This window comes from Buteo buteo, chromosome 1 (genome assembly GCF_964188355.1).
Source record: "Buteo buteo chromosome 1, bButBut1.hap1.1, whole genome shotgun sequence".
Lineage (NCBI taxonomy): Eukaryota > Metazoa > Chordata > Aves > Accipitriformes > Accipitridae > Buteo > Buteo buteo.
In genome coordinates, this window is record NC_134171.1 from 6693963 (window position 1) to 6715072 (window position 21110).

Consider the following 21110-nt stretch of genomic DNA (forward strand, 5'->3'; position numbering starts at 1 on the left):
TAATGTCTTATACACGTAATGGACTCCACTGTAATTATGAGTCCCACAGCACACAATTGCTACTGGCAGGATGGAAAAGATGACTGCAGGTCTATGTGGCTCCACAGTTAGGGATTGAAATATTGATCATTTCCATTCCCAAGAGCAGCAGAAACAACTGTATGAATTTAAAGCAAAAGCTCCGGTGGAAAGAGGGGTAGTTGCAAGCCAATAAACATTCCCCTGCAATCTATTAAATTCAGACTTTGCAGCATCATCCTGCTGCATTGAATAAAACTGTCTGAAACCTAGGCAGGGCAAAGTGGTTTTGACAAGCCTATGCTTATGTCCAGAATAATTGAAGTGAATAAGCAGCTAGGCAGTGATGCAGAGAGGAGTTAGTATAAAACATTCTCAAAGTTTTTTTCTCAGTAGTGCTATTTTTAACTTGCAGTTCTTATTTCTTTCTCACATGAAATCTTGAAGCTGACAGCATCCCTTTCAGACTTGAAAATGAAAGGAAACTGTCTGAAAGAACAGTAGAGCTGGGATTTTTACGTCTAATCCTGTTGGCATATCTTGGTGACCAAATTCCTCCTCCTTTGATGAGCCCAAATCGACTTTACCAAACAGTGCAGGGCTCTTCCCTTTAGCAGGTTTAATGTAGGATAAGGTCCCAGTATTCAAACCCTTGCGCCAGTAGAACTTGGATGCTGCTTTATCCTCTGCTGGCTTTTCAGACTATTGAACAGAGATGGAAGGGATTTTAGACAAATGATTCTCATTTTGTCCTGCCTCTGAAAGCAATACTCCTATATTCCTGGTGTCACAGTACATTATTTTGAAATCAGGTTTTTAATTTCCTTTTAAAAGTGCAGTGGCCTTTTTTTGTTTTTTTGTTTGTTTGGTTGGTTTGTTTTGTTTTGTGTGTAACTTATAAGGTACAGCTATGGAAACCATTGCAAAAGAAAAGTCAACCTGAATCCCTGCTCTTCATTCATGACACTGGCAATAGTTTCTCTGAATTCAGTGATGTAAAATCACTCCTGTACTGTACTTAGTGCATTCAAGCTTAAATCAAATCCTATTACTTTTTACTAGTGCAAGGAACACATTTAACAGACAGGGAAAAAAAATCTTTCTCTGAGACAGGAAATCAATTTAATCCATTTGTTGTTTGTTTTTTTCCAGGCTTATATTTGGCACTCTTTACCCCGCATATTATTCTTACAAAGCCGTGAAATCAAAGGACATCAAAGAATATGTGAGTAATGAGGTTTGTGGCTGTGCTGCAGGGTTTGTTTTCTAAGATTGTGCCCTACCACATTGTAAAGGTGTTGCCTGTATTCTGGGAAAGCTTGTAAACCAGTGCAAGGGAAAGACTGGCCTGAAGGTGGACTGGCTGATTGCTAGGCACAAGTCTCAAACAGGGAGACTTGGGTTTGTGCTTCTTGCTCCTCTGCAAGTTGATATGCTCTTTGACAAATGTATGCTATTTCTCTGGTGGTGCGAGCTATATACGGCCGACTTAAAAGGTGTTTGGCATCCAGAGCCTTGCGTGTTTTCCTTTGTTTCTGAAGAGCAGCATAAATCAAAGCCTTTTCAAAAAGCCTTGAAGCTTTAGCTGCTCATTCAAAACAAGGATCAGAGGAGGCAACTCGAAGCACGTATGGCTGAATCCTGAGATAGAAACATCCTTCCTTGTGGAGCGACCTATTTACAGGCAGGTCTGGCAACTGGGTGTGCTGTCTTGTCCTTTTTGCTGAAAAATCTTCCCTGGGCCCTAGTTTCTAAAGGCACATGAGCCATCAGGGAAAGTGAAATATGGGAGAATCAAAATCACTTAGATGCTGTTGGGGTCCTGTAGGATTTGTAGTGCCCTTCACAACCTGAGCCCTGTTAACTTCACTGAACCTGGCTCAGCCTCCAGACCTTGAATCTTCAATCTTCTCAAGATCCCAGGGATAACAAGCTCATTTTCTCTTCTGTGTAACAGCATGGATGGATATCCCATTAAGTCCTTAGTGCAGGCTCAAACTGGGACTCACTGTGGCTGCTGAGATTTTTCCTTCCTATCAGTCCCTTCCTTCAAATAATGTTTTTGGATATTTTGAGAATCATTAAGTGTTACAGAACACATCAGATACTTAAGGCAAAATGTCCCTGCAGCCCTTGCACAGCTGCGCTTCTGAAGGTTTGTACACCCTTTGCTTGGAAATGCTGAAGATGTGTGCTAGCATCCCCAAGCAATGTCTCCCACTGATACTTAGCATTTCCATAGTCCTGTTCTGGAAAATACTTTGTTGAAGGGTCCAGTTCCTGTTGGAAATTCAATTGCAAAAGAGGAACTCACATCAGACACATAGGGTCATGACCCAAATGTGGGAACAGCTGATCTAAGACCTGGTCTGCACTTACAATTGTTTAACACGCAAGTTGTGGCAATATGTCCGTTAGGGGTCCGATTTTAAAAAAAACAAAACAAAACAAAGTAATTTACACTGACATAGTACAAACCCTTCATGCTTCATGTACTAGTAAAAACTTATATCATTATAGTGTATTTTTATGTGCTTTGTAATAGTAATTTTGATAAATGGTGTTTCAGGCTGATGCAAGCCTATCCACACCAGGTCTTGGTTTGTGTTTAAAAGTTTTGCTGGCAGGAATGTCTCAACTGACAAAACCATGCTGGCAGTGAGGCTTTGAGGGAGTCACAGTTATGTAAAAAGTCTGGCAGAAGCTGCCCTGGGAAGACAATGCTCTCAGGCATTTGGCAGTGCCATTCTACTGATGTAACACTAAATATAAATATACATATAAATCCCAGGGGAGCAGTTACATAGCTGGGTGACAGGTGCTCAGGGAATATTTTCAGTACCTGCAGGAAGGTGGAGAGGGACTACAGGTACTGACTCCACTGCATTGGGAAGAAGATGGAGCAAGCCATTTCAGAGCTAGTGAGATCCAGATTTATTGCCACCTCCATCTCCCCTTCCCCAGAACAGCACCTGGTGTAGGTATCCCTCTTGTACTGCCTTCTTTCAAGCTTTCTCTTATTCTCTTACAATTATCTCAGCCTTAGGTAACACAGTCCAATTCTCTAATTCATGGATTTTTGAGAATTTTCATGAATTTTACTTCCTTAAGCTTTCTAACATTCCAGCAAAACTGCTTAAGAATCTCCATTTTCAAATACAGCTAATTAGACAACAATTTTCAGTGAAATTAACAACTCTTGTCTTACCATCTCTTTTCCTTTGGAGAGACAGTTTCTTAAAACTGTTTGAACTTTTACAATCTTACAGTGGTTTTACAATTTTACAGTGGAAAAAAATATTGAGGGGCAATAAAAGCTTTCTCTCTAATCTCCAGTACTTGGAAATTATTCCTTACATCGTTTCTGTGGTGACAGTGCCACAGAAGAGGAGTACCACATCACTTGATAAAAATCACTGGAGGTTCTAATGGCATGTGGCAAAATACGTTGTTTCTTTCCAGCCTAAGAAGAACCAATACTGTGTACATCAGAATAGTTTAGCTGTGCTTTTAAATGCCAATTAGTGCTCAGTCACAAAAATCCCCAGATTCCTGAATTACTCGAGATACTACAGTTTCCCTGCCCAAGTCACAGTCCCCAAAGATTCTTTCTGTGTCTGTCACTATCACCACAAAGGAGACCATCCATGAATCACCCAACAAGCAGTCCACCCCACACTGGAGTTACCATAGTTGAACACAGTGACAGCACAGCACATGCTTTCACTACCAATATGAGGTAAAATGCTCTCACCTAAGCCCTAGGTAAGGGATTTAAGCTAACAGATTTGCCCTTGTCACTGCAATGGGCTCAGGGTGTGGATGTGAGGAGGCACGGTCACTCAACTGAGGCACGCTAATTCAGTAAGTTGCGGTGAGTTGATTGTGCTTGTGACCCTGGATCACGGAATGGGCAGTTGCTTCTTTATCTCTTCCTGGCTGGTTTCCCCTGTCTGTAGATATTACGTAGAGTAATTACATTTTGACTTAATTGCAGTTTGGCCAACACCCTAGTATTAACCTTTGCTATTAAGATGAGCCAAATGAGATTTTTAATGCCCTGTGATAGGGCTGTGGTCCTCCGCTGGCCAGTGGAGTTTCCTCTAGGGACAGTCAGGCTGTTCTTCTTTCCATGAGACCAGTCCTAAAGGCCACAATCTTCCTTCCAAAGGGCTTGTGTGGAAATCTGACATGTGTTACGTGCTGAGGTGGGGGGAGTTCTGGGATCTTCAAGTCCGTAGTAATTGTTGAATACACAGGGTAGGGGAAAGAACCCTTTTTTCTGAGAGAGTTATTCTGTGTACTTGTGCCTGCAAGAGATAGTTTGAGGCCCCTGGGGAAAAATGACCCGGCTACTGTTTTTGTTTACCAGGTCAAATGGATGATGTACTGGATCATATTCGCACTCTTCACGACAGCAGAGACATTCACGGATATCTTTCTTTGCTGGTGAGCACCAGATGGGAGAGGGTCTTTGACATGAGATGGAAAGAAAATGGAAATGTTTACAAGGGGGAAAAAAGGGGCATAAAGTTGCGCTGCCTCCTGAAGACAGGCTTAGCAGCTTCAGGTGCATAGACGTGTTTTGCCTGGAGGAGCCATGCTTCCTTTTTCAGTGCTGTCTTAGGAAAAGCAAGAAAGAGGATGGAACTGCTCAGTGGTATCTCATTAGTGAGAAATCATTACAGTAGTCTCAGTCCCCTGCGTGTCAGAGAGACGCGCAGCTGATTTCCAAGTCAGGTGCTTGCAGAGATTGTCATGTAAACAACAGTAACTTTTGCTGCAGGCATAGTTCTAGACTTACCTAGCTGTGTCCTACAGTAAATACACAGACCCTAGGGATCAGGCAGAAACAGCCCTGCAGCACAGAACTTTGTTTGTAGGTTGCCGCCTGGGTGGTTGTTCCTGGGATGTTTTGCCAGGCCCGTTCCTGGTTAGCCTGCGTTTACGATTTGATGGAGGACAGTGACAGCCCATACTGATGGGGGCTCTCTGGTGCCAGTAAGGATTCCTGGTGACCTCTGTCAGGGCAAGAGCACATAAATGCCCAATTATCAGATTCAGTTCCTTAAATTTGGATGCTCAAGTTTGGAAATGTTTGTTGCTTGGTTTCACTTTTTAATAAGGCCTTTCTAGTGGAAACCAGTGAGATTAGTAGACTTAAGGATGAAGATTTAACCATAGTGCGTGGCCGTCACCTAAAGCCTGTTCCTGGGTAGCACTGCATGCCTCTAGTGAGTCCTCCAGACAAAGGGAATCGGGGAGTACTTGGCAACATGTCAGATCTGTTGAAAAGGAGATAAAAGACGTTATTGTCTCTCTATCTAATTTGCATGCAGATCTACCTCCACTGTGTTCATCTGGAGCTTTGGTTTTTTTGGAGAATGTATTATGTGAGTCTCTTGGGAGGAATGACAGAGGGCTTGTCCAGCCTGTGAAATCAAGTATGCTGTAGAGATCCTCAGTGAGGTGGAAGACCAGCCTGGCAAATCCAGGCTCAGAGTAGAGCATTGCAGAGGTCCATTGGGTCAGTCCTGGATGCTGTATGGTCCAGCTGGCTCAGTGACAGTACTGTGCTAGCACAGCAAGAATCTGTCTGGGTCCAGCTGGGATGGTGCACAGCCATCACAGGGTCTCTGTGCTGCTCTGGCTTGCCCCTGTCTACAAAGAGTAGCATTGGTTCATTACACTGCTGGCAGCAACGTGCCTGCCTGCATGAGGATGCTGCTAGCTGGCCAGCCTTGAGCTCTAGGCTTTGTCCTCCAGAAAAGAGTCTGGATAATCTAATCTTGAGAAGTTTCTAGCTTGTTGTTACAGCTAAAGCATGTCCTGTTCTTAGTTAGTGTCCTGAATATTTTGGAGTGCTACCTGAAAGCCACAGTGTGGATCTGCATCTTTATGTTGCGTGTTGCTTGGACAACAAAGGTTCTTGTATCTCAGTTTCAGTCAGCTAAGTGTTATCTTAAAAGCAGAAAGGCAGAGACATGAAAGGTGCATAAATATATCAATGAAATACTGATTTGGTGGTTTGTTCTTTGTTCCCTCATAATGAGTAGGGATGCTATGAAAGCAGCATCTGTGCCCTTTGCAGGTAGAAAGCTCCTCTTATCGCACAGCAGAGTCTCTTCCAGACCATTAAATAATGGCCCTGATACTCTAGTAAAGATTTACCCACATGCCTAGTTAGGATGTGTGCAAAGGTGAGTTAATGTGTTTAGGTCTTTCTATTCTTTGGTAAGCAAAAGCTGCCCTAGGCTAGACTGGCCAGTCCCTTCCTGTGCTGAGCATCTCTAATTAAGGGCAGTGGTTAAATTGGGAGCAGACATTAACAGATCTTTTTCTTCTAGGTTTCCATTCTACTATGAACTCAAAATAGCTTTTGTAGCTTGGCTGCTGTCTCCATACACAAAAGGCTCCAGCCTCCTGTACAGGAAATTTGTTCATCCAACGCTGTCTTCGAAAGAAAAGGTAATCACAGGTGCCCAGGTCCTCTCTGGGTGGAGCAGATCTACAGTGTGTTTACTCAGTCTCCCTATCACTCATTTTCATTGAAGGACTGGGAGTTGCTGATTCTCTCCTCTATCATTTGATCATCTCCTTTTGGTTGGTGTTTTTGTTCTTTGTGATTGTTGTGTTTTTAAATACTGTCATCTGTTCAGTGCACTCACACATACTAACTCATCTTTGTGCACTTGAGAAGTTGGGAGGGAGGGGGATAAAAATACCTCCTGAGCTGCTTTGCACGTACTGGCTGAATATAGCTGGAGTGCTATGTTGTGGCTGGATACAACCATTAGAGAAACAGGGTCTGGCAGCTGGGGGTCCTTAACTTTGTTCCCAGCTCTGCCTAAGACATTGTGCAGCAATGAGACAAATAGCCAAGCCTTTCTGAAAGGGGCTTAGCAAGCACTTGCCTGGCTGGGAGACATATAGCATGCTGAAGTAAGGCATGTAGCATGTTGAGGTCCTGGGTTGAGAAATGTCTCGCTCAAATTCATGATGCTAATTTTGGGCAGGGACATTACAGCTTGGATCATTTGCCTGCCTAGGAGATTCCTGTGGCTGTGAATGGGACATTGTCAGGCAGATCTGTTTGGCTCATGTGGATACATGGGCCAAGAATAGCTATCAGTCACATATCAACATGCAAACTACTGAGAAGTGAATAACTGTTTCCCTCGTTGGCAACAGTGGAAGTGAAGGATCTGTTTAGCCACAGGCAGTGCATGAACAGTTATATCTCAGTCCTGTCCAAGAAGGACAGTGGGGATCAGTCCCCTGTCTCTCTGCTTCCTGGGAACTTCTGCTTACACTTCTCACAAGTAGCGCTTGTGCATTTTGGGTTGCCACCTCTTATCTACTAGAAAGAGGGAGGGAATCACTAACAGCCAGCAGCTTCTTGCACCCTCCAGTCCCTACTAACCCAGCACATCTGGTAGCTGAGTACTAGAAGTCATTGTCATCCATTATCATCCAGACCTCTGTGTCTTGAGGGGGGGAGGGTGAGGGCAGGAACTTTCATAACCATTTCACTGTATATTGAGCAGCATCAAAGTCCAGAAGCTCTGGACCTACCAATTCCATGGGCATGTTGAAGCCGGACACTGCAGTGATGTGCAGAGATATCTCAGATACTTCTGAGACCACCAGTCCTGGACCCAGGGCAGTACAGCTGCAGCTGCCCAGTGTCATAATATGATTCTTTTTAACTATGGGGCAATCCAGTTTGTCTTTAGAGTACAGAGACTGCAAATGGCTCCTGACACACCCTGGCCCATTCTGCCCGGGTGGATGTGTCTGTCTTGCTTCCAGGACCTGTTGGTGGTGGTTGCACTGTGCAAGTGTATCCCAACTTCGGGTCCCAATCTTCCATTCACAAAATAAAGAGTTCCCAAAGCCTGCTATGGGAGTTACTGCTCCCCTGCAAATCTTTCCTCTTTGCAAATGTTGGCTGTGAACTTCTCTCCAGCCAAGGTAGAGGAAGTGGAGGATGTCTGCTTCCATAAAAGATGACCTGGCCCTGCCAAGAGTTTGAGGCTGGGAGCACTCTGAACTTGTCCTTCTTGTGCTTTTTTTGTTTGTTTGTTTGTTTTGTTGTCTGCTGTGACAGGAGATCGATGACTGCCTCGTCCAGGCAAAAGACCGGAGCTACGATGCCCTTGTACACTTTGGGAAGCGGGGGCTGAACGTCGCAGCCACGGCAGCTGTCATGGCGGCTTCAAAGGTAAAGGTGTGGGTCAGGATGGTGACTCCTTAGCATCTCATCTGCATCCGTTGCCAACAGCAGCCACAGCGTGGAGGGGGAGAGATGGTGAGGGTAGGGATTCACTCACTGATTTTGATCATGCCTCCCAATCTCCCATTCACCAGCCACAGAGGTGCCTCTTGGGATGAAGACAGTAAGCGTAGTGCCTAGTGAACCTATAGGTGGTTGGAAATGAAGGATTAAGACTAGGGTCTGTCTCAGGCCTCTGTTGAATTTTATATTTTCCATCAGTACCCAGGTGACAGCGTTAGCAATTTTGTTCATCACAGCCTGTGCTCTTCATTTTTGCTGTCGAAATAGGAGCATGCTTCTGTGAAAGATGCTGGTGTTAGGTGAACACAGCTAACACCCTGGCGGGGAAATATTTTTTTGTTTTGGTCAGCAACTTCTGTGGTGAAGGGAAAGGCCATCTGCACCTCAGTTTTTCAATTGTTATGCTGAGTTACTGAGAAATCTGGAGGATCTAGTGACCTATAATTTGGGTACTGACAGAAAGCAGATGTGATCTGAAGTTCCTGAAGGCTAAAAGTTTGTCTGCAAGGCTTACATATAACATACCTGGTGTATAATTCTCTGGAGACATGTTTATGTAAGAGTGGATGGGAAGTGGCATTAGTTGCTTCTGGAGAACGAGTAGATATTGGATGAGTGGTCTCATCTGAGGAGGTGTATCCTGTACTCTGTTCCTGGCTTAGAGCCAGAACCAGAAAACAGCTGTTAACTCTGTTTCTTTGCTTGCATAAAAGCTGCAAGGACTTGATAACTGCATTTTGTGGTCCTGCTCTCTGGCCATGGATTATCATGGCTTAGGGTAGATGTGACAGTAACTATACCTGTGTGTTTTGGGGGCAAGACTTGTGTAGAAGACATGGCTTTCATGCAGTGAGATACAATGCCCCTTGCAAAAGGATAGTAGAAACATATGGGCAAAGTGGGTACCGGTATTAGGAAAAATATGTGAATTGGAGTTGAAGGAAATTATTCTCCTCTGTCAAATGCTTTTCATATGACCTCGGGCACATCATTTTAGTATGTCTTGGCCTTACCTTCTGTAAAAATGCATAATACATCCTTAGGAGGTCAAATACCATAAAGTCTATAAAGCATTTTGAATGCTAAGTATTACAGAAGTGGGGAGCCCCTGGGATATGCGATGCACATGTAGGATCACAAAGATATGCAAAAGCTATATCCTGTTCCAAAGAAAAGCCAAAAATTGCTTCCCTTTTCCCTGCCAAGCATTGTGCAGACTGTGGCTGTCAGGCCTGGCTCAGTTCTCCTGAACTGTTGCTCTTCAGCGGGTAGGCTCTAGTAACTCAGGGACTGCTGGCTAATCCAAACCTGGACTGAAACCTGGGATAAATGTAGAGCTAAGGCAAAGCTGTGTATTATATGTCCAATGAAACAACATTTGTGTGATGCTTCCATGACATTTAACACTTTTGCTGCTGCTATGTAAGCCTGAAGAAGTCACACAATGGACATAAATAGGCTCTGGGAATGCCTGTTTTGCAGCGCTGCCTTTGCTCTGAGCTCCTTCCCACAAGGTGCTGCAGACTCTGTGCTAGAGCTGGTTTTAGGACAGAGTGAGAAACTATGTGTGAATCCCAAAGGAACTCTGGCTCCTGTTTTGGTAGCTCCCGAATACAAGAAGCTCAACAGTAGCCCAGACCCTCAGTGCCAACCTGTTCATCTCAGGACTGCAAGAGTGTCTTAATCAGCTCTTCAATCTGAATGAACAGTCAGCACCACAGTTTTTCTTCCCACTGTTCTGCTTTTTTGGTGTTTTTCTTAGAATCTCACTGCCTTGAAATGTGGCTCCAGTGGCAGTGGGAAGCTGGGTAGAAGGGAGAAGAGTCTACAGGATACAAGGAAGCCATTGTTTTGCATGAGTTAATGAAGCTTCTCATTCAGTGCTGGAAGAAAGCAACTCTGTGACTTGTTTGGTATTGTTGTGTAGCACATCTGCCAGCCTAACTTGAGAGAAAACAGTTAAGATATTGCAACCTGTAAATGGACCAGAAGAGTCTTTCTTGCACTGTACTTTGGGGAGGTGGAAAATGATCTATTGATAAGATTGGGAGGTTGTAATTGGATTCATTGATTGATATACTGATTTTTATAACAAAGCAAGGACTGTTCATGTCCTTGCTTCAACCTTGACATTTAAATTACTCTGAATATGTGGCAAAAAATAGGACTCCTGGCTTCCTTCAGCACTTCAGCATGTGGCCTCCAGCAAGTTGCTTGCTTCTGTGTACCTCAGTGTGCAGATCCAAGAGGCCAGGTGACCTGATCTGACAGCTTTCGTCCTCTAAAATGGGGTGATGCTCCTGCTCCCAGTGGGTTACTGTGCACCAGGTCTTTGGACCTCCTCAGGTTATCTCTAATCTATCAGAAAGCTAATCCAGAAAGAGAATGAAAGGCAATACTATTTTTTGCACCCACAAATGTGTCTCAAGCACCTGAGCCAGCACAAGGGAAGGGACGGAACTGCATTGTGAGGAGTATGGCTGGAGGAAAGGAAAGCAAGATCATCCCTTCCTGGTCATGGGAAGCAGACAGATTAGCTCTGCTGCTCGTGGAGCCACACCCTTAATACATTTACATTCTTTATGGTGTAATAGTCAGAAATGGTTAAAGCAGCTTCAGTCCCTTACTCTTCTAGGACTGAATTTGTTGTCTTTCAGGCAAGGAGAGCTGAATGGCTGTGATTTACAGCCTGATGTGTTGCAGTACAGAAGTGCTGAGCTGGGGTTCCTCAGGTATTCAGGATGTGAAATGTGAAGGGTTGGGTGGGGACATGTCTCCATTTAGCTGTCCCTGCTGCTGTGAAGGAAGCCATTTCCAAGAGAGGAGCAATACAAGCAGGTATGGGTGGTAACAGCTTCTGTTGCCCTGGTTTTCAGACACTGTTAAATGTATGTCAACGCCCTTACTTTCTCACTTGAGAAGGAGGTATAACAGAGCTAGATTATCCTGCATAAGAGAAGTTTAAATTACTAATTATCTGGAAAACACTTGGAGCAGACAGATGCCAGACAAGACTGCAGTGCTTTCCTTAGGGGGAAGTCTCCAGGGAGGGAGGAAAGAGAATATTATTTCTAAAGCTTATCCTGGCTTTCCCAACACCAAGGTTTAAGGGTATCCAGCTAGCCTGTGATGAGTGTAGATGAGAAAGTGAGCCCTGAACAGGTTTCATTGGGTTTCAGCCTTTAATGGGTCATGTTAAAATTGGACATAAGATGACCATCTATTCAGAAGCACTGAGCTCCTGCAGCTCCAATGGAAAACGTGGCTTCTACCAGCAAGTGAATGTGAGGATCTGTCTTATTTCCTGTTTCACTTGGATTAATGGGCAAGGAAAAGATGCTTCTGTATTAAGAAATGGACCCTCAGACTTTGCAAATCAACATCTTCTAGTGGCAAATACACAGTGAGCTGCTGGGCTGAAAGTGTACTCTGTGCAGACCTGTTTTCAGTAAATAAACTCAAATCTAAAGGCTCCTGTAGTTAGGGACGTGTCCCACTGTGCATAGTCCTGTCCCCTCCTTTCTCTCTGAGCTGTGGTAACTGATCTTGTGCTCCCACAGGATCCATCATGTTCTTTTGTCTTTGGTGATAAGATCTTAGGGCAAGGCCCATCTCTTCATTCTTTTTATCCATCCTGCAGCCTGTGGCTGGCTCTTTGATTACCATTTGTGTGTGACAGGCTGCTACTTATATATTTACCAGAGGCTAAGATGCTGCAAGGTGTGCACAGCCACACCTTCCTTATCTCTGATCCCTGACCCTTTCCCCTTTCTATCTTAAACAGCCTACAGTTTTAGTTAGCCAAGTGCAGGCTTGTCTCCCTTCCCCTGCTCTGTTTTGTTTTGAAGCCACAGTTGTGCTAACACTAGCACAAACCTGTGCCAATTCATTTTACAGGCTAAGGAGCTGTCAGTGTCCCAAGTACCCTGAGTCTGCCCAGCTGGCTCGCTTGGGTGTTTTCTCTCTCTCCAGAGAGTCTATTTTTGATGCTCTCTAAGCAGACAGAGCATTGGATATCTGGTCATCTTATCCTTGCTAGGTGCTCAATGCAGATCTTTTCACTGTCCCTAGCAGCTTGCGTCCCCACCAAGGAGCATAATCTCATTTGGGGCTCTGTAATCCTGTCCTCATTGCCTGGTCATTCTGTCACACACTGTGACTTCAAGTGGGTCACTCCTAAGTGACAGGATTAGATGATCGGGCAGTAAATCCTGCTGCTTTTTGTGTTTTCAATTAGCTCCAACTAGTTCAGCCATTACTGCTCCTGAAGGGCCCTGGGCACTGACCACCGCCTTCTTTCCAGCTCACGTTGGGGGAGGAGAAGAGAAACAGAAAAGGATCCTGCTTTTGGGTCACAGCAGAAGGGGAACAGCAGCAAGGCTGTTACGGCCCCTGTAGTGGGGCAAGTGCAAGGCCTTGGCCATGCAGTGGAGCCATCAGATGGAGGCCTGGGCACAAGTGGGCTTTCCATTGGCACCAGTCAGGTTTCTAACATAAGTGGCTGGGACACGTGTGGTGCAGTGAGGAGAGGTGCCGATGGCTTGGAGGCAGCACCAGCTTCCTCCAGCATGCTCATGTGTACTCCCTTGCTGTCACCACGCTCCCAGCACTTTCTCATCCTCCACCTGTCATCCCGAGCTTCCTGCCACCTGCTGCTTTGTCCTGTCCCCAAACCCCAAGTATTCTATTCCCTGCTTGCCTTCCCAAGACCCTGCCCAGCCTTGCCATTACCTCCTCTGTCTCTACAACACATCCATTGCTAGTTTTACACTCTCCCTCAGCTCTCTGACCCTCTTCTGCACCTCCTGGGTTTCCCATATCCTGTTTGCATGTATCCTTATTCCTCACCCTGAACAAACCAATTCTGCCAAACAGGTCAATGTCTTTCCCCACCCTCAAGTCAAATCCTGCTCCCAACCACTTAACCGTCCCCAAGCTGCAGCCTCAACTCTTCTTCAAAGGGGAGCTGCAGAAAACATCCCACAGCCAACAGATTATCATAATCCAGAGGTTTCTGATAATGTAACTTCTTCTGCCCTTCTGCTGTCCTGTGTGTGGGGCAGGGACTGTTTGCACAGCAAGTGGCCCATTGCATGCCCCTTGCTTCAGCCTGCCTTTAAGAACGGGAGTGGTGCACAGTGTGCTGCTGGCAATGGGTGCAGTGCCTTGGCAGGAGATGATAAATGAGGCGGAGGGAGCAGACACGCATGACTGGTGTCGATGAAAAGCCCATTTGTGCCTAATAAGTCTGAGAAACAATCCAGAAGCTTTTCATGCGTGGGGAAATATGGCTTGCGGTGCTGCCAGAGCTAGCAGTCACTCTGGTTTATCAGTTAAAAGGGCCAGGCATGCGGACGAAGGCGGGCGGGTTTCATTACGCTCATCTACCTCCTAAACACTCAGGAGTGCAGTGTCAGCAGTTCCCAGCTTCAGCTTGCAACCACCTGTCTGGTCTGGTATTGTCACTTCCATTTCCACCTTTGGGTTCACCACCCCCTGGGGGGTCACAGCTCTGCTAGTTTAGGGTCCCTTAGCCCAGGAAATTTATTGGGAAGTTTCCCAGTGTGTTTGCTGGTTTTTAAACCAGGGCACTGGAAGGGAAATGCTGATGGTGATTTAGATTTTATTTTCTCTTGCCAAACAGCATCTTTTCATTAATTTCTAGTATCTGGCTGTTATAGCCAGTGCAACTGCCTGAAAGTCAATATTTAGATGCCTAATTTTCCATGAGAATTGAGACCTATTTACTGTGGGAGTTTGTAGCAAAAACTTGTGCAGGAGAGAGATGCTGCCTTCTGTGGCACGATAGTGGAGAACTGCACTTTTACTTGAATTAGGAAAGAAGGAGGCAGGGGGTGGGGAGCATCCTTCCCTTTAAGAGGCTGGATAGAGCCTCTTTGTAAGGATGAGATCTCACTGCTTGGAGGAACATTGTTTCTCTGCTTACCAAACATATCACCGAACGGTTCTGTCCAGTCTGTTTAGTACTGTATCTGTAATGGCCACACTGTGTGCCCTGGTCTGTGACATGGCCAAGAATTGCAGAAGTCAGGAGTGGTTTGGAATACGCAGTTTGAGAAACCTTTGGGGACCCATCAGTGTTATCTCAGAAGGGCTGAGCATGCTGCTTCTTCTAAAGGATCTCCATTTGGGATCCAAAATCAAAGATCTCATGGCTGAGCTGTGTTATACCAATAAAGAGAAACAATGAATGTCTTTCTTGAAACATATGGTAGCGTGCCACTGATCACACTATTTTGTGAAGTGTTCCTCTCATGATGTGACGCATCTTTCATTCTTAAGTCTTTGAGAATCTGTTTTTTCCCAAAGCAATAAAAAAACTCAACACTGAGTACAATCCAGGTAGCTGTTTCCTGTTTATCTCTCTTGGTGTCTCCAAGAAGCAGACAGTAGCTAGTGAATGCACAGGACAGCATAACCAAACAATAAATTTATACAGAGAGACCAGGCTAGGAGAGACAATAACAAACAGTTCTCAGGAGAGGAAATGAACTGTACAAACAAAAAGGGTGGATGAAATTAAGTTTCCACTATCAACATTAATGTCAGCTGGTTTCCCTTTGGGTCTTTAGTACTGTCTGACATCTCCAAACCAGGTAGCTGTTCCAGGCTAGACATGGCACGCAGGCCCTGGTCATAAGGATATTGCTTGTAGGATATTTGTGTTCATATGGTGGCAGAAGCAATTTCCTCCTTCACTCAGGCCTGTACTCAGACCATAAAGCCGATGGTTTTGCTCTTAGCAGGGCCTGCCTGCAGCCAGTCATGATAACACTTCTGCATGCAAACTCCCAGTCATTCTGTGAGTAATTCCCCAGCGTTACCCTACTTCTCAGAGGACCTGTCAGTCACCAGGGCTAAAATGACTGCCACGTGTCCCTCACCTAATCCTGTGCCTAAATTAGTCATAAATGCACTCTGTTCTTAATGATTTTAAGTCTGGATTACAGAGGTGGCCAGACACTGGGGGTTTCTCCAGTGGGAAGCATCGATCAAGTGCAGGGAGTGGAGTGGCAGCCTGTTGTGTTTATAATTTGCTTTACTCTTTAAACACACTTGCTAGGTAACACCCTGTCAGCTGGGGTTATGGAGTGGTTTCTCCATCTCTCTGGGAAAGCTGAGGAAGGGAGAACCTACGTTCAAAGGTGTAGTCCACAGGTGGGTGTCCCTGCTTTTTATGTGTATGTGAGTCCCTGCAAACGGTGCCCAGTGTCATGCTCATGTCTCGCCTCAATTACTTATGCTTCAGATAGACCTTATTCTCAAAGCTTTTATGTGTGTTGCCACAATGGCTCTCTTTTTTCCCTTGCTAGGTCTCTCAGCTACTTCATTTACACTTGTATTTGGACCAGAAAAGAGGGCAGGTAATCTGCTGAGTGCTTATACTAACCCCTAACTAATGTCTGCCTCCCCATTAGACTAGTTTGAACTGTTTTCAGCTGAGATTGGTCTGAGGCCAGATGCTGTTTGCTCTGCTTCCAGTGGGTAGATCCTGCGTGCTGAGCTTTAAAAACCTGTCTTTGATCTCATTAGCAAAATGCCTTCCAAGTCCTCTGCTGACAATCAGAGAGACTCCAGCAGCCAGGCAGGGAGCTTTGTATGTGGAAAACCCATCTAACTCAGGTTGTTGCTACTGCATTGGCCAAGCTGCTGTGTGTGCTGTTGTTTTCTCGCTAATGGATAAAGGGAGCCTCTCTCCCACTGCTGTGATCCCATTAGGATGGTTGGGGTTGCAGTGGAGCCAGCGAGGCTGGGACTTGGCTCAGAAGTGAAGACGCATCTCTGCAAGCATTTTCTGATAGGTATGGTTGGGGAACTCCTGCTGACACCGTAGTGATAACTGACATCCTAGGAACATGCACTACACCTTGTAGTGAACATCTGCAGGATGGAGGCTGTAACATGCATGCAGACTTGTCTGCTAGCATGGAGGAGAACTGCTAACCAAAGTTAGAGCAAAAAGAGGAGAACGTTAACGGTTTAGTATTGTGCTGGAAGTGTGGTAAGCGTGACTTAGTTTTCCCTTGCCTGTCCGTTAACTACTGATCCTAAGATGTAAAAGGCCAGAAGGTGCCATCCTGTATTAACACTGATCATATTAAAACCTTCTACAACTTGACATTTTTTGGTTCCTGGTTTGTGTCCCTTTACCATGCTGTGTTATAGTTTCCATACCTGCAAAATGGAGTTTGTAGGTATTAGAGGTGTTTCGAAGCCTAAATAATGTCTATACAATTCTTTCAGATTGACGGACAGAAGGTATGATAAAATCTAGACACTATTATTTGCTTATATTTAGATCGTATTTAATGGGACTGTTGTATAAATGGCAGATTTTTAATTTTATGCCTAATTTTATTTACCTAGAGCCTATGTAAAGCTACCTATGTATGTGGAGTATTTTTAATGAATAATTCCATTGAATGTAAACCCAGTTTTTCCAAACTCCTAAATCCATCTCCCTCTAAAAAGTTTTACTTCAAATGTGAATGCAGAGATTAATTATAGAGAGGTAAAGTAATTAAGACAATTCCAGCTATTTCTGGTGGAGTGCCTTTTACAGGGCCTGTCACAATACTGACTTCAGGTTTTGGGAAGGATCAGGATTTCTGATCCTTTCAAGCAAATCTTGGTTGCATCAGTGTTTGTGCTCTGGGCCCACAGAGGGTAATGTTCTTTTCTGAAGACGATGATGTCTGCAACATTTAGAGGAAGGTGGTATGCAGGTTAGTTGGCTTTGAAAGCTCAGTATTTTGATACTGCTTTTTCCGACTCTTTAAAGCAAAAATAAGGAGAGAATGTGCTAGATGTGGGTAAATAAGGTATGCCTATACTACAGTTGTGATTTTGACCGAAGCAGGTAGAGGTACCTAAATTAGTTTTAGATTAATTACTATGCCACATGGATGGGAGTTTTAACTTCCCTTAGAATCACAGATGAGCTTCTGCAGCTTAAATGTCCATGTCTTGATGAGCGATGCCCTAATACCATTGGTAGTGTCATGAATCTAAGTAAGGTTGATACCAAGTGATAGCAGTTACTGGGAGGTGATATTACCATGTCCTTTTTAGTATTTGTCTTTTGTGCTATTCAGTAGCACCAGGTCTGGCCCTCCTCTTCCCCTGTAAAGAGAGAACTGTTCCCTGTATGGACCTGCTGAGGTTGGTAGATCCTGGGAGAAGAAGATGCAAATGAAGCCTGAAGAGAGAGGTCTGCTTTCAGCTTGTGCCGTACCTTTACCTATGGGGTGAACTTTCCTATAGGCAAGAAGATCAGATGGAATTTGGGAGCAGGTACACTATAGTGAGCAGGGAACAGAGACACACCTGCTCCCACTTGTTGCCACCAAAACCTCACCATCTAGCAAAATCACTGCCTACTGGATCAGAAGTGCCATGCTTATGGGGACAGTCTGTGTCCTAGGAGAAGATGCATGAGGTAGAAGTTGAGTCTAGGCAGGGAGAGTAAGGCTCAGTCCTCCAGCACCACTTCATGCTTGTGCCCTCTACCAGGGGATGAAGTCCCCAAAATGCAGGTCCCACACTGCCAGCACAATCATCCTGACAGGGCAGTTGGTGTTCAATGAGGGGGGAGAGAGAGAGGTGGTGTCATCCATAGTCTCACACCCCTCCCAGTCCCCATTTTCAAAAGGTTGTATAATAACATCATGCTGTTCTGCTGTTGACACAGTGAAATGATGCTACCACAGCTACTGTCTTGATATTACTGCTGTCATGCTCTCTAGGATAAAACTAGCCCAGATCTGTGTGGACGTGCTGCAAGCATGCCCCTAGCCTGCAGCATAGACATAGCTTCAGGACCTGGATCTTCTCGCTGTGCAGACACACAGTGTGCTGAAATTCCTGGGACATCTCCCATGTCTGTAGCAGTTGGAAGAGCATCTGCATGATTATGGCCAAGATGGTAAACAAAAAATCCCCAAAACAGCTGCTCTTCATCTTCCATGATTGTTTTAACCAAACATGGCCCAAGATGTGTGCTGTGCTAAATCTATTCTGTTGTGAAATAAAGCTATTAACTTGTTTTTTCTTTTGTTAATAAATGGTAAGTCTTATTGTGGAATAATAATGTCTTTATTCCTAAAACGTGTAACTACAGCAGTGCAAACCCTCACAGTGCTGGCTTTTCAAGTGTTTGTGATTTCATATACAGCAGCTGCTTATCTGACAGGGAAGTGAAAGTTGGTAGCAACATTTTCCATTTTACTCTGAAACCATCCTGATTCTGTTGTAATCATAATTTCTGTCATGTTTCTGTTTAGGGTCAGGTAGAAATGTGGTAACTGGGAAAGAATTGTGAGTGTTATATTGTGCCCTAGGAGCAATTAAATCAAGTCTATCCCTACAAAGACTGAAGGTGCAAAAATTTGAAAGAAGAGAAATGGAAGGAAAGTCAGCAGGCTTTCACATGTGTTCACTGTCCTCATTCAGCCCAAGCCTTTGCTATTCCTGCCATTTCTGAGATTTGGACGAACTGTTTCATGGAATGGTAGGAATAGTAATATTTTGCTATTATCTGTGTGACGAGCAACATTCATCTTTGCTTTATAAACTCAGGTTAAATTAAAGCAAAAAATAAAGAAAAGGCAATTTTAAATTTTTTTTCTGGGAGAAAGTCAAAGTTGTTCAGCACAGCTGCTGTGATATTGTGTTTAAGGCTGTGGTTGTGTATTATATGCTAATGTAAGAGACCCACAGACAACAAGCGCATATCAGGCCCTTGTTGTTTCAGAACTCTCTCTGGGGCCTTTGATCATTGTATGCTGCTATATCACAAGTTGCAATCCAAGAATATTAACTTACCTTCATTTTCAATGTGAAAGGGTGCATTAGTGTCATCTTCCCTGCTGGGTTGGTCTGACGCATGAATCTTGTCTCTAATCTGACTCCTGTCCACATACATAAATTGCTCACTGGAACAAGATGGTATTTGGGCTAGCTGGCTGAGCAGAGTGGCTGGGAGGAGGTTAAAAGCTTGAGCACTGCTGACACTTGAGCTGGTGGTGCGAGAGGAATACAGCACTCAGGTTACATCAGCTCATCAATTGCTAACCCTCTGGCTTTGCTGGTCCAGTCATTCTGCAACAGCAAAATATTATTTAGTGGTCTGATTGCTCTCGCTGGGGATCTGTCTGTTAGAGTCAGACTGCAGGGTAGGATGCCTTGTCTTAGCTTTAAACCAGTTACTGAGAATAGGGTGGCAGTGCAGGAATTCAGTGCAAGCTACAGAACCCACCCAGAACTGTACTGCACTGAGCTCTGGGCAGCTGAGATCACACCCAGCTACCCAGCCATGCAAGGAATTCTCAGTATACCAGCCCAGTGACAGTTGCAGCCAGAGACTGCAGGGTAAATGTGCTTTAGACTGGGCTAAGAGGAATAATGCGAGATGTTTCTTGGAGTGAGAACATCTAGGAGTGGCTCAGCCACTGGCAGGAGTAGCCAAAATTCAGGCAACAACTCTTATGGCAGGTTGGAGAGTGAGATGGCAGGTGAGATTTTGACAAAGCATCAGCTCTCTTCTTCACTATCAAACATATAAAATCAGCAAAATAAAATATCTTAGTATACAAGTGAAAAAGCCCCGTCCATTTAAAATACTTTAAAAAGTAGAACAGGTTAATGAGAAAGAGCAAAGTAAGTCTGCAGGAAGAGCATGGTGGATGTGTGGAGACTTTCCTGTAAGTCTGCAGAAAAGCTAAATGCAAAATGCTGCCAAACACGGCATACGTAGAGAGATCTTAAGAAACCAAAGATTCAGTAAAATAAAGAGAAAAATCCCAGCACAGCTTCCTGACTAGCTCCACCAGGTGACTCTGCTCTACGAAGGACAGTTCCATTTTTTTTTTTTCTTAGATGGTGCATATTTCTATTGATGATGCTTTGGGACAGCATTGAAGAAGTTATCATCATGTGTTGTTTGCTTCTTGCTGATGCAGCAAAGTGCTGTAGTCCAGGATGTGTAGCCTGCCTGTGGTTAGATTGATATATTATGGAGTTGAGAAGGAAGTTTGAACCCATTTTTTTTTTGTATGAAACGCTTCAGGCTGAAAAGTTGGGAGATTACTGATCTAGCAGTTTTTCTGAACGTAGAAAGTGCAGGCTGTCACAGCAACTGTAGTTATAAGCACCTGATGCCTTGTCTACTTACAGTCCCTAAAAGTAAGGCGCTAAGGAATTCATATGGGGTAGAGGTACTGATTTTCCATTACTCTGCATGCAAAATTTCTGAAATGATATTGGTGAATCAGTACTTGTAGGTAAATTAATGCATTACCTTCCCAACATATCACTGCCCATGCACTAGGGGACGGGGAGTGTTGCCTAACTGCTGTAGCAAGGAAGGTGCCCCATCTTGCCTTTGATCGTAGATAGTCAGGATGAGTCCTTCTCTGTGCTAGGCCAGCACCTGAGCATACTCTCCATTGGCCCTTCACCTGCACGTTGTTTTGTGGGTGGAAAACTCAAATCTGCAGCCCAGAAGGGAGCAGTGATGTATTCTGGTCCAGCCCCAACCTAGAATGCTCTGGCAGTGTTTAGGCTATGCTTTCCCTTATGTACTGCTTTGACAAATACAAGTCTAAATGAAGGTGGTGTGTGAATTGCTCTGATGTGCCTTATTTGGCCATTTTTTGTTAAACAGGGCAGTATTTACTGTTGTTAGCCTTCTTTCTGGTTTCATCTCAGTCGAAACACCCATTATTTTTCTAATTTACAGTAGCAGAAATAGTTTTAGCATCAGGCTCTATGT

The 21110-nt window shown here is 44.5% G+C and overlaps 1 protein-coding gene across 10 annotated transcripts in view; it reads left to right on the plus strand.

Moving 5' to 3' along the window:
• Positions 1–21110, plus strand: part of REEP1 (receptor accessory protein 1) — a 71327-nt gene that overhangs the window by 26669 nt on the left and 23548 nt on the right. For 9 of the 10 annotated variants that reach the window (XR_012653666.1, XM_075051744.1, XM_075051381.1 and 6 more), the window contains exons 2-6: positions 1171–1243; positions 4391–4467; positions 6366–6486; positions 8129–8242; positions 15652–15702. Coding sequence is in view for 9 of the 10 variants with exons in the window: in XM_075051744.1 (XP_074907845.1) it covers positions 1171–1243; positions 4391–4467; positions 6366–6486; positions 8129–8242; positions 15652–15702 (436 nt within the window). In the remaining variant the exon portion in view is untranslated. The remainder of the gene's footprint in view (positions 1–1170; positions 1244–4390; positions 4468–6365; positions 6487–8128; positions 8243–15651; positions 15703–21110) is intronic. The other variant, XM_075051481.1, reaches the window with a different exon arrangement.